The sequence below is a fragment of the Calliopsis andreniformis genome, chromosome 12 (assembly GCF_051401765.1).
Source record: "Calliopsis andreniformis isolate RMS-2024a chromosome 12, iyCalAndr_principal, whole genome shotgun sequence".
In the NCBI taxonomy this organism is placed as follows: Eukaryota; Metazoa; Arthropoda; class Insecta; order Hymenoptera; family Andrenidae; genus Calliopsis; species Calliopsis andreniformis.
In genome coordinates this window covers 13760361-13773193 of record NC_135073.1, presented here as the reverse complement: position 1 = coordinate 13773193, position 12833 = coordinate 13760361, and the positions used below count along the sequence as shown (strand labels likewise).

Sequence of the window (12833 nt, the reverse complement as noted above, 5' to 3'; positions counted from 1 at the left end):
AATATTAAAATTTACATGACACATAAATTGTATTGAAAGTACAAATCTGAAAGGCTAAAAAAAAATGTAGTATTTAGAATTAATAACGAAAAAAATACAAAGCTACAATCTAGCCACTATAAAAGCATGATATACCTAGAACCTCAGAAAATCTGGGGAAATTGAACTATCTTCCGCGATTTTCCAATTTGAAATAAAAAAAATATCGTATCTCCATAATTAAAAAAGAAATGCCTAAATTCTTTATATCCCTACATATAGCCCCCCAGTAATAAACTCAAATCTTCAAATATATTCAAAACCGCCGAATCAGCGACCATAAAAAATAATCAGGAAATATCTCTCCTAATCATCGAAATTAAACAATAATGACGCAATTGCTCGCTTTTCTGTAATAAGTGAAATCGTTCAGAAATGTCGAAACGCGATTTTGAGAAAACAGTCGGTATTTAGCAACAGTCGATCGCGAAGCTTGGTCGTAATTCCCAGGAAATGGGAACCTTGCTCGCTTATCGAATCATTAACGATTAATCGCCATCGAATTACTTTATTTTGAACGTGTCCCGCCGTAACATAAGATACGCCTCGCGATTGTATCGAATGAAAAATGGCCGCAAATGTGAGAACAGGTGAGTGGTGTATGTGGAAACCTGTCAGTGTGCATAACAGTTCTACGGCCAAAATCTAACGAGCCATCCATTCTAAAACATTCTGTGCAACGCAAATTCGATTGACACGAATCCGTTTTTTTCGAGCCGTGGATCACAGCTGAAATTTCATTACTACGTCACACTTTCAGTTCTTACGTCAAGCCTGAGTATGTATGTTGCTATTCGTTAAATTTGCATCGTTATCGCCGTGCCTGCGGCTCTTGTCAGAAGATATCGTTTCGCGGTGGGCGTAGAACCGTGGCGTAGAATCGTCACTCTCGCGAAGCCTGTTGTCATTTTTCACAAATCTTCCTCTGCATCCGTTCCTGCGTATCTGTATCCCCTGGGTGTGAGTGTGTAGGAGAGGATCTATGCAATCGGTATCTAACCGTGGATTAGTACGCAGTAACGTGTTTGGCAAAGTTGCAGGCGAATTCATCGTTTCGTTTTTCAACTGTTTCTAGAAATGCGAATCCCCACGCGCTCGGCCCCTCGTCCACCTGTCAGTTCAACAGCACAAAGAAATGCTGTTTGGAGCAGCACGTAAGTTTTATGCCCTTTTTAAAACAGTTCTTTAGTGCGTTCGTTTGTTGTGTATATAGTGTGCTTTTATGTACAGGCGGATCTTGAGGGAGTAGCTAAAATCTTTGAGTTCTGGAAGTTTCTTATCAGGATGTGTAGGTTTAAAAATAACAGGTTTTTTCTTGAGGAAAAGAGAGGTTTAATGAAGGAAAATTTGGCATACAGAGGCTTTGAACAAGGATTAATGCTTTTTAATTGTGAGGTTTCAGAGACGAATCTTATGCTGTTCTTTGTACTATTAATCGTTATTATTCAAAGTCTGTAACTTTATTTTGTATTGCTGTATTAGCCCATTGTTGGTGAATAATGTTTTTCGTTGTGATCAGGGCAGAAAATACAATTTCCTCAATATTCCTAAATCTTTTTGTAAAAGTTTGTGGAACATTAACTATTCTAAAGATACAAAGATAAGGATACAGTAGGTGTCGTGTTATATTTCCAGCCATTTGAGATAATTCTAGCAGTTAAAAGAAAGACCCATTACTAGCGAACTGAGTCTGATTACTCGAATATCCAGACTTGGATTTGTGTACTCAAGTGTCCACACATGGTTGATTGTAGCTGTACTAATATTGATTTTATTATTTACAGAAATGATGTCTTCGGATCTACATTAATGCAACAGCCTGTTCAGAAGAAGAAACCACCACCTCGGCCACCACCACCAAAGTTTAATCAGAATTATGCACCAACACCAAAAGATAAATTAAAGAAGCCGGTATGTAGGAGAAGGACTTATTATTTCATGTTAAAATTATGTATTATTATCTCTAATTCATTTGTGTGATGTTTATATAGCCAAGACCAACAAATCTCTTAATCAATCTTTTTGGAAAGAAGAGAAATGACCAGCCAAGCACTACACAACTACACAGTCAAATACATAACACGATATTACACCAAGAAAATACAAATGGATCAGTTTGCCTGATAGATCTCAGTCCACCTGGATCACCAACATTCACAACTCGATCGAGTAGCGATGGTGTGAGCATCGATAGCTTCGGCAGTGATGGTAACTCAAATCCATCTGCCTTCACAAGCAGTGGAAATACATCTCAAACGGAGAGTGCCTTTGAAGATGACTTTGACTTTTTTGGAATCTCTACTAAGAAAGTAGCACAGAATGATCCTTGGCAACTTAATTCTGTACCAGATCCATTTGGGCCACTAGAAGTACCTAATCATAATGCAATACAACCCGTAAAACAAGTAGAAGACTCATATTTCTATGCTTTCAATACAAACAGTCGAACTGACAATCAAGTGCCTTCTAATAAAACAAGTTCGAGAACTAATCAGTCAATGCCAACCATTATTCGCGCAAAACCGCCAAAACCAGCAGCACCAAAAATTCTACAAAAAATTAATCAAATTGAAACAAAGACGACATCTTTAAGTAAAACAACAGTGCCTTTTACTAAGCCAATGATGTTAAATTTAACAAATACATGGTCGAGTGATACTAAAGACAGTCCTTCTCCTCCAATGCCCACAATACCACCACCTGCACCTCCGCCAGAATATTTAGCAGAAGTGAATAATGATGTTGCAGTAAGTAATTTAGAATTATTTAAAACAATCTATGTTTATATCATTATCAGAACAATTTACTATTTTTTTGCTTTTTTCCAGATCAGTAATAAACAACCTTATGGTATTGCGCTTTACGATTTCCCGTTGATGCGCGAAGATGACTTATCCTTCAAAGAAGGTGACGTTATCTATCTAATAAGAAAAGTAAACGATGAATGGATGGAAGGTAGAATAGGAAGTCGAGAAGGAATATTTCCTACTAATTTTATCGATATCAAAGTACCATTGCCTGACGTTCCAGACAATGTAGTTACTGCTATTTATTCATTTAAAGGAGAAACACCTGAAGATTTAACATTTGATGTGAGTTTCGAGACATTATTTTTGTTTCTTTAATTTGTGCAGATTTCGTAACAGTTAAATACGTTACAGGAAGGCGCGAGAATAACAGTTTTGTCAAGGATATCGGATGACTGGTTGTATGGTGAGTATAAAGGTCGGCAAGGCTGGTTTCCAGTCAATTATGTAGACAGGGTCCCATGTAACGTTCCCAGTGAAAAGTGAAACGGTAATAGAACTACTCGTTTCTAACTGTCCTATACAGATTTTGACTGAAACAGTTACAAAGAAATTTTACCTTGAATAACAGTTACAGTTGTTCAGAGTAAAGGTTCTTTATAGCTGTTTTAAGATCTAAAGTCCACGTCATAATTGTTTACAATCCCTGATTGTTCTACTATTATATTAATTTGCATGTTGTATTATATATTGAAGTACCTTGATACTTTCTATGAAAATATTGATTCTTACTCTTTATACCCGAAAAGTACCTTTGCATATTGATACTATTTCAAGAAAAGATATTTTTTATTAGTTTTTTAATAAAATTTTTAGAAACGAAATTTGGTTTTTGAGAGTATGTATAATATTAACAGGGTATGATAAGAGTAATTATCTCCTTTAATCTTCCAACAAAATATTCTCATAACGTATAATTTTTGCATCAGTATCTATAAAATTGTAAGATTTTGATATACATATATTAATTCTCGTTTTGAAAGAAATAAATGTTTTCTTCTTATGAGATAACTAATTCTTGAATATTAAAATTAGTTTCCAGCCATATATTGAAAGTTTTTGATTGCTAAAGTGAATGAATGAATACAAGATTATATGGAAGAATACATAGTTAAAACTTTTAGAACTTATTTCTTCAGATAAATCTCAATGTCACTACGCACAGAATAAAAATCATTATATTCTAATGTCAGTTTTTTATAGATAATATATTTATTAATCAAGATATTTTTAGACTAAAACGAGTAATAACATTTTGCTATATAAAGAATTTTTTAACTACAGTATAGTTTTTTATGTGATAATTTTGTCACATTTGATTATGCTCAACTAATTAAATGGATAAAAAATATGATAAATTGGTATAAAATAATCAATAATAATTTTAATAAACAATTATCTTAAGAAGATTGTAATTTTTTATCAAATACCATATGTAGGTAGCACGTGACACAATTGTATTTTTCCATATGTGTATAAAATATTTCAAGCCTATTACAATCAATATAAAAATATTAAATATATGTACGTCGCTTTTTAAATAATACAGTTTAATATTGTATTTTTAAATATATCAACAGCAGGTTTTGTAAATGTTTTGTGTAACTTGTCTTATATGCTTTCATGATCAAAATGAATTATATAATGAGTAGTAAAGCTAATGAAGAGATATATTAGTGGATTACATGTACATTTTATTTCTAATATAATTTTATATGTTATGTTTTAATACGTAATACGTATATTGAACAAGTTACCAATGCAAAAGCAATGCTGTAATTAATATATCTAAAATATAGAAATACAGTTGCGAGTTTGTAAAAACGATTTACTTTTAAAAATCGTATATTTTAATGTAAATACTTATTTACACGTTTATTATGTTGAAACATATTTAACAATCTCATTTACACGTACATTATAAATTATTTGTTATCTATTTTAAAGGTATGTATATATGTAAGAATGTGCGAGTATGTATGTAAATAAGTACTTTTTCAATTGTAATATGTACTAAATTATGAAATTGGTGAAAAGATCGGAGGACGCTTAAACCTGCAGTATTAATTAGCGATATTTCAATTAATTCCACGATCTGTATTGGGACCAGATATTTCACTTATAAAATTTAATGAGTTTAATGAAGCAATTAGAATTAGAATTACGATAAATTTTTAATTTGTTACATTCTTCGTTCCTATAAATATGCTGCATAAAACAAGCAATATCTGGCGCGAAATACGTAAGAGTATAGATAATAAAAAGATATACATATGAAAAAGTATTTCATTATGTTTAATGCTGTTAACAGTCTTTGGAGAGTTGCTCGATGATTTTTTCCATTACTTTTGTTAAGTATTTGTTACAGTACTGCTATTGTTATGCATAGAAATACTACCAGTGATGGATTGTTCGCTGAGCGTGATAGTTCTTATCAGTAACGTGTTTGAAGACTGTGTAGGCTTTAAATGTGTAGGAAACTTCAAACAAGACATACATTTGTTAATATGTTTGGAAAATACTGAAAATATTACGAGTTTGTAACGCTTCAATGTTTGTATCACAACATTTCTAAACTTTTCACCTGTGAGATAATATAAGAAAAAGTTAATTGCAAAATTCCAGTGATATACATGAAAGCATAGGCCACGACACCATTTCAGTAACATTTTCTCCTTCAACCTGCGAAATAATTAAGAACTTTACAATGGAAAATAATACGTGAATACTTCCATTTACTATTACTTCTTGTCTACAAATCCATACCAATGTATGTATTCTGTTTTCTTCTTTGCTTCTGTAGTAGGAAACTTAATCAATATAACATCCCAGTAAAGTTCCAAAGTTTCAACTATACCAAGGGGTAATAATAACACTAAGTAAACTGTTGATACCACAAATAATATTCTGGTAGTATGATGTACCCTATTTGCTTTGTGGCTGAAATTTTCTAAGAAACAATATTACTGAATGTACACATACCCTTTTTGTTATGGGTACTTCAAATGTGCAATTTACTTACGAGTTAATTGGCTACGAATTTTTTCAGTTTTTCTCATGTGGAAAATAAGCAAAACATTTCCAATAAATATAAAAAGCAATGGTAACCACGTTGATAACGCGATATAAACGTACATAGTACTACCCCATGGTTTTATTTTTTTCTGGCATGGTATAAATTCAAAAACACTGTCTGTTTCATATCCTAAAATTTGAACAAGTTTAAATATTTCAAACTACTCAAAATACTTCATAATTAAATCAAATATTTTAAATTGTTCTTGTAGCTTTCATGACATATACATTATTAAAAATGTTAGTAATTACATTAGGAAATAATGCATGCGTTTACCTCCTGAATACAATTTTGTTAGTGATATTACAAAGCTGATACATATTAAAATAGTAAGAGTCACTATTTCAGAACGATTATTGCAATGATCATGTATTCCAAAAGGAAATATAACAGCAAACACTCTGGTCCACGTGAGAGCTACAACCAGCCATGTAGATGTAAATTGAAAAAACTCCATTGTTATAGAATTCAGACCACACAAAAATCTATTATTCTAAAAATGCAGTAAATGTAATTCTAAGTTTCATAATGAAAACATTCAATTGATTAACTAATTGCTTACCATAAAAAGATTATTTATAAACATGAAATGAGATTTTGCAATACCCACAGCATAATTGCAGATTAGAGCTCCATTATCAGATAATGCAAGTGCTTTTAAATATAATGACAAGTTTGATTCACAAAGTATAGGAGTGCTTAGCATTCCAAACGAAATTGTATTGAACAGTACACCTGCAGAAACAATATTTAAGTCCATAAAATACAAATATTTTAATGAATGAAGCAAAGAACTATTGAACTAATTATTTTTACCAAGGATTATAATAAGTGGTGTAATGTAGCCAAGCAAAAAACGTACAAATTTGACAAATGGTTGCAGTGACAACCAGTAATAACGTGCTTCACAGGGCCATATAATTTCTAAGCCAGGCTGTGTCAGATTATAAATAAAATCCAAAGTTGAAAGTGGCAGTGGGCATGTCAAATTACCTCTAGTAAAAAAATCAAACTATGCATAATTCTTTAAAACACATAAAATTGTATTCTTTAAAAAGCATAAATTCTTTATTAATCATTTTCATTTTCGTGTAAATTTTGAATCCTTACCTGGTGTCATCTTTCATTAATGTTTGAGTTGCTTCCACAGATTGCAGTAGTACACATACTGTCAACGTGAATACGTGCACATTTACATTGTTTAATGTAGCCATTTGCAAACATGAATACCTGATCGCAGTTCGTGAAAAGGGTATTCAAAATTTCTTAGAATATTATTTGCAATATAAGATACTATATTCGGAAAACACTTCTAAAGAAAACGCTTTTATTTGAATTATATGTCTTCTTTTGTCAAGCACCTTTTCGCTACCATGACTCATAATGATGTATTACTTATTAAGAGCTGCAAAGGCACCTGTTGTCAATTATCATAACATAGAATTATTCCCGGCAAGTATCATTTCAATGCAGACAACAGCTTGTACGACTTGCGTACGACTAGAAGCAGATCAGAATTTTGCGTATACCTAAATACAAATCATCTTGTTGAATAACAAACATATTTATGATGTTACATTCATTTCGAGTTTATATTAAAAGAAGAGATAGGTATATTTTCAAAGTTGCGTAAATAACTACATTCTTGCTTTCATAAAAATAGAATTTGTAAGCAGACGCGGGAATTCGAGATTACGAGACCGGTTTGAATCTGGAATTTTTTTTGGGATCGAAACGCGTCAGAAATGTTCAGAAATGTACTCGTGGCTTTGAGTAATGATGCAGTACTTTTTACTAAAAAAAGAATAAGATTCTTTTAAGTAAGAATAAAATATTTCACAAATGTTATATGTATAATTAAGATCTTTTGTCGTTTATAATGAAATTTATTTTGGTTAATAATTTGTTCTAAATTAAAAAAATAATGAATGCAATTACATGAGATTACATAATTTTTAAAGGATCAAGTAACTTGGTTACTATTTAAATCACAAGTTGTTAATGAGAAGTAAACATAAAATTAATAATTCTAAAAAATGGAAAATTTCGTATTCAACTAAGAAAAGTGGTACAAGTTTGTATCTATAAGAATACTTATTTTAATTGTATGGTATATAGGAATCATCACTTCATACAAATATATTTTGCAATATATTTTAAACATACACTATGTACATATACAATCCACACAAATCCACAAGTGAAAGGCACACATTGAAATCATGATAGCCTAATTTATCTTTTCTATAATTATTAAATACTGTTATTTATGTTGATAATGAACTGATTCATTTATACCAAGTATGCTTTATCGTTTTTTCCATTAGGGTGATTACATAGATTTTCAACTTTAAGCATTTTCCTACAAACTCTTGTTTATTATATTCTTATTGAACATAATATGTGATTGTAAATTAACAGAAGTGATATTACATTTCTAGAGACATTATTTTCCATTATTTATTCTGCCTATCAAAAATATATCCTTCTCATTTCATAAATTTTGTATCTGTTGATGAATACTACACACGTTGCCTTAACGCCTCATATTCTCCATTTTTTACACAGATCTTCTCTATTACAATTCCAATATACAATAAATAAATCTGTTTATTTTCGAAAGAATAAATTTCTTCTTCAATAACAATATTTATTTGTCCAAATGCTAATAAATTCGTCAGGTTGAATGTATTCCTTGAAACAATTCCAAAATTAGTTAATTTCGCAAATCCTAAGTCTAATATAGTCGCTACTTATCCGCTTACCAGTTTTTTTTTGTAATATTTAATTTTAAACGTAAATTTTTAACATTTTTACAGTCGTAGTCATAAAAATGTGCAATATGCTTTAAATCGACCTTCAAAAAATACAATACAAGAAATTAACTTTGTATAGTATTAATATGTGGTCAAAGAAAATACTTTTGAAAGTATTTTTAATGCTAAAGAAAGTTTACTAAAGTTTTTTAAGAAAGAATAGTAAAAAAAAGTACATTTTTTTTTGCCAATTGTTTAATATAATCTTTTGAAGAATGATTAATTAGAATATGAATTTATATCTCGTAATTAATAAACAATTGATTTTGTATTTTTTTATCTATAAAATATTCATGTTTATATTTTTTTTAATGTCTAAAAGTATTTGCATTTTATGTGATTTAACAAATATAGAAAGAACTCAATGTTTTTGTAGGAAAACTCAATAAACATTAATTACATATCTACAAGTTCCTAGTTCGTAGCATACAAGCATGTTGACTGTTACATTTATCAATTCTGCACAGTTCTACTGTAAGTGTAACTTTTAAATATGCAAAAGTTTTGTTACATTCATGATTCCATTGCACAGTACATCTCAAAATATGTTCTCTATTGAATTTTGCATAATGATTTGAAAACTCACATTAAATAGAGACTATATTATCATTTACTTTCTATCCACGATTAACAATTTTAAGCACACGCAATTTGCAATGTTCCACGAAATAATAATTTTTAAATATTAATTTAGAACATGTAAATCCTAAAATTATGGTTTAAAAGATTGCTCATAGGAATTATTGTATAAATGCTAAATTATTGTACTAGTGTAAAAAAGGAATTAAAATTATAATTAATAATTTTGCAAATTAAGTACGTACTGAGAGAAATTAGGAGATATTTACGATGTTCTTGCACGAAAGATTCTAAATTCGAACGCATGTTATCTTTAAGACATGTACTGATATACATACTTTGAAAGCTAGTCTTATATTCTCGATCACAGCCACTGAATAGCAACAAAAAATTGTTTAATATTCTTCAAATTTTAACAAGTACTCTATATGTTTTCTTATAAATTTTTCTTATAACATCATCATATTTGATCTTAGTTTCTACATACCAATCAAAATTTGTATTCATAAAACGTATAACTTTTGGAGAGAAATGTCTGTGCAGAACCATACGATGTGATGTACAATATCATACAATAAAAAAAGTTACTAAAATCTTAGGTGAACACTGTGATAAGTATGTTATACAGAATTTCTAATATCTTAATTTTTTTCTATTTCCTAAAAAATTCCGTTCTCTAAAAATTCTTATCAGTAACCGAAGAGTTAATCCTTTTTCAAATGCAGAATCATATACATTTTGTATTACTTGTTGAACCATATTTGAAGCGATCTATACTTTGATTTAGAATAGTACTGTTATTCCTTAATAATTCTATGTATGTAATATCTTAAATTATAACTTCAAGTTCATGTCAAAAAAGTAAATCATATCTGTATGTTGTCATACTTTCTAATATCACCACGGTAATAAATCAACCTATAGACAAAATAAGTTTCTATATTGTATACATAAGTATGTACAAATGGGTATGTGTACATTTTGCATTTTGCAATTATACAAAGACTTCTCAACAATTATTTTCTGCCTTTGCATCACAAAATATTTCAATACATTCGTTGTACTGTATCAGATTGATTTCTTACTTGAAAGCTTAATATCTAATTGGAAAGTATACATTTTAAAAAATGGTTAATAGAGAACTGAAAACTATTTAATATGATTATGTTTTAATGACTAGTGAACTGAATGTCAAGCAGTACTTTTTAAAATGTCTTCTCTGTCGAAAAGTAAATCATCATATTGATATTCTTTCTTTTTTAAGAATTGATATTGAGTAAGAACAAAACGGCAAATCATTTTTAATAGAAAATGAGTATGTAAATTGACCATACTTGTATACCTGGTCAAATTGAATTTAAGGGATATAACTAATATATGATAATTATTCCACATTTATATGTCGTTATTGTACTGTGCAATCCTAAGTATATTTACAAAAAATATGCTTCCTGCAAATGTCATCTGCAATGACATTTCACTATTTTTTTTTCATTTCAAGGTATGCCAAATGTACTTGGCGATTAATGTGTCTGAGACCTGCACCAATCTGTTATGTGCACAACTTATTTGAGAATCCAGATCTTCGCTTTAATCAGGTTTGTATATAGGTATTTTTGGAATAAATTCAATTAACAGAACCTGTAATGTGAAAGGTGAAAACAAATAAGTGTATGTTTACATATAAACAGACATTAGGATGTGTGTAAGAACAGCTCAAACAATTATATAATCCATCATATCAATGAGGCTTCAACAATTTACATTGTAAATTGTAGTCTTATTAATAGTTTCATACTTGTAAATAATATAATAAACATTCAGTATGCCAAATTTTTTAGCTTATTTTACACAAGTGGATAGAAAATTTATTTTTTGAATATACTTACATATTCCATCATGGACGAAGTATCACATCTTTGTTTTGCTAGTCTCCAATGTAACCCAAGTTTGTGGTAAAGCCTACTGTTTTCCCACTCTAATAATTTGTTTAATGAATGTTGTGTCTGCATAAAAATGTAAAAAGAAATTAAATTACAAGGTATTCATTACTTTTTGTTTAAAAAAATATAGGTTCTTAAGTAGAAACAATATTAAAATATATATTTTTTGACAAATTAGTATCCAGACGTATAATGAACTCAAAACAATTTGAGGTATTACCAGAGAATTCTGTAGATGTTTATATATACTTCTATTTAGACTTAACACATTTGAGTCGATCATAAAGATTGAGTATTTACCCTTTTACTCAAACAAATCACAGGCCAGAGAGAACAGCCTAGCGTACAACAGCAGCAAACACAACCACAAAATAACCATTTAACATTAACTGGCAAAGTTTTTTTTAGGACACTGTTTATTCTCATAACAGTTGCCTTAAACTCTTCTGGAGCAACACGTGACATCAGGCCATTTGGAAACTCAGATTCAAAACGATTGCTAAGCCCAAATCTAAAACAAATAATTTATATTTATAATCCACTAGCATATCTTTATTTATGTGACACTGTTTACTCTTCTGTTTCAACAGTACAGAATCCCAGAGAAATTACAAAAACCTGCATTAAACATATTAGAAACCAGACTAAAAATATTTATACAGAAACGTGCAGAAAATAAAATAAGTGCTCATCTAAATTTCCAAACTTCAAAGTTTGTTGATGATTCCAAATACAAAAAACGAAACAAGAAACTTGAAACAATGAAGCCTGAGACACTATACAGTTTTTATGCCTTTGTTCTCAGACTGAGAGTCGAAATTTGCATATGCAAAAGGTTTAAAGTTGCTTACACAGTCATGTTACCAGCCCCACGGATAACTATAGGATCTGGCACCGTCGTCACATAATGTTCCTCCAAATTTTGCTCGTTCTCTTCCTCTTCTTCGTAGATTGCGTCGAAATCTGCCATTGTGCGATATTCGACGGTTCCCGCTCTACGAGCAACACAACTGTATCGCAAAGAAACGATGTTCGTGTTGTTAAAAGGAAGATCCCTCTCTCATTTATGCCTCGACGCGAAACCGTGAACTGGCTCTTCAAGTATCACGCGTGAACATTTCCGCGACTCCGAATCATAGGCCAGGAAATAAACTTTTGATCGTGGATCGTTCGTAACACCATTCGCAACACAACACACAACGCGCACTGCAGATGCTCACAGCTCATCAATTTTTCATTCAATGCGATTTCAGGCTGTCCAACATCGCAACTGCGAACGCGTTCGCAATACAAATCAGAGACCAGGCAGCGTTGCTTGAAATTTTTAAATCGTTCTGCACTCGTTATCGGACGAATCGAATGTACGCGGTTTTATCAATGTATGGGGTATTTAAATGCTTAAAATAGTATAGGATACACATCATTTGTGAAAGTGTACAAAATATCTAAAGCATGCACGTTGTAATAATATTTTTGGAGTAAACAGAAATAATGTGAATTTACTTAAATATCCGCAATCTATCTTGTTTTCATAAAGTGTATAGATTTTCCACGGTTTTTTAAAAATATTCTC

At 30.5% G+C, this 12833-nt stretch overlaps 3 protein-coding genes across 6 annotated transcripts; 1 reads left to right on the top strand and 2 right to left on the bottom strand.

Moving 5' to 3' along the window:
* Window positions 1-569: 569 nt before the first annotated feature.
* Window positions 570-11167, top strand: L(3)05822 (SH3 domain-containing lethal (3) 05822). 4 transcript variants are annotated; one of them, XM_076389090.1, is made up of 7 exons: window positions 570-629; window positions 1115-1193; window positions 1824-1950; window positions 2031-2786; window positions 2868-3131; window positions 3201-3252; window positions 10819-11167. In XM_076389090.1, exons 1-7 carry the CDS (start codon window positions 608-610, stop codon window positions 10842-10844), a joined length of 1326 nt encoding a protein of 441 aa, XP_076245205.1. In that variant the 5' UTR covers window positions 570-607; the 3' UTR covers window positions 10845-11167. The 4 variants fall into 4 exon arrangements, with proteins under 4 accessions (XP_076245205.1, XP_076245201.1, XP_076245204.1 ...); XM_076389086.1 differs by lacking the exon at window positions 10819-11167 and having other exon boundaries at window positions 571-629; window positions 3201-5398; XM_076389089.1 differs by lacking the exons at window positions 570-629; window positions 10819-11167 and adding an exon at window positions 656-817 and having other exon boundaries at window positions 3201-5398.
* Window positions 5198-7208, bottom strand: LOC143185828 (uncharacterized). The gene is made up of 7 exons (XM_076389101.1): window positions 7033-7208; window positions 6739-6917; window positions 6485-6657; window positions 6199-6415; window positions 5869-6051; window positions 5613-5796; window positions 5198-5528 (listed from the first exon to the last, which is right to left on the bottom strand). The coding sequence occupies exons 1-7, from the start codon at window positions 7134-7136 to the stop codon at window positions 5198-5200; spliced, it is 1371 nt and encodes a 456-aa protein (XP_076245216.1). The 5' UTR covers window positions 7137-7208.
* Window positions 9852-12586, bottom strand: LOC143185826 (cysteine-rich hydrophobic domain-containing protein 2). Its single transcript, XM_076389099.1, has 4 exons — window positions 12112-12586; window positions 11561-11771; window positions 11207-11323; window positions 9852-10958 (listed from the first exon to the last, which is right to left on the bottom strand). Exons 1-4 carry the CDS (start codon window positions 12228-12230, stop codon window positions 10908-10910), a joined length of 498 nt encoding a protein of 165 aa, XP_076245214.1. The 5' UTR covers window positions 12231-12586; the 3' UTR covers window positions 9852-10907.
* Between the last annotated feature and the right edge of the window lie 247 nt (window positions 12587-12833).

Excerpts from the sequence above, each read along its gene's own strand:
- LOC143185828 (XM_076389101.1), bottom strand. The coding sequence starts at position 7,136 with ATGGCTACATTAAACAATGTAAATGTGCACGTATTCACGTTGACAGTA. Across the intron at positions 6,918-7,032 it reads TTAATGAAAGATGACACCAG|AGGTAATTTGACATGCCCAC; the intron begins GTAAGGATTCAA and ends TTTTTTTACTAG. Across the intron at positions 6,416-6,484 it reads TTATAAATAATCTTTTTATG|AATAATAGATTTTTGTGTGG; the intron begins GTAAGCAATTAG and ends CTGCATTTTTAG.
- LOC143185826 (XM_076389099.1), bottom strand. The coding sequence starts at position 12,230 with ATGGCAGATTTCGACGCAATCTACGAAGAAGAGGAAGAGAACGAGCAA. Across the intron at positions 11,772-12,111 it reads GGGGCTGGTAACATGACTGT|ATTTGGGCTTAGCAATCGTT; the intron begins GTAAGCAACTTT and ends TATTTGTTTTAG. Across the intron at positions 11,324-11,560 it reads TGATTTGTTTGAGTAAAAGG|ACACAACATTCATTAAACAA; the intron begins GTAAATACTCAA and ends ATTTTTATGCAG.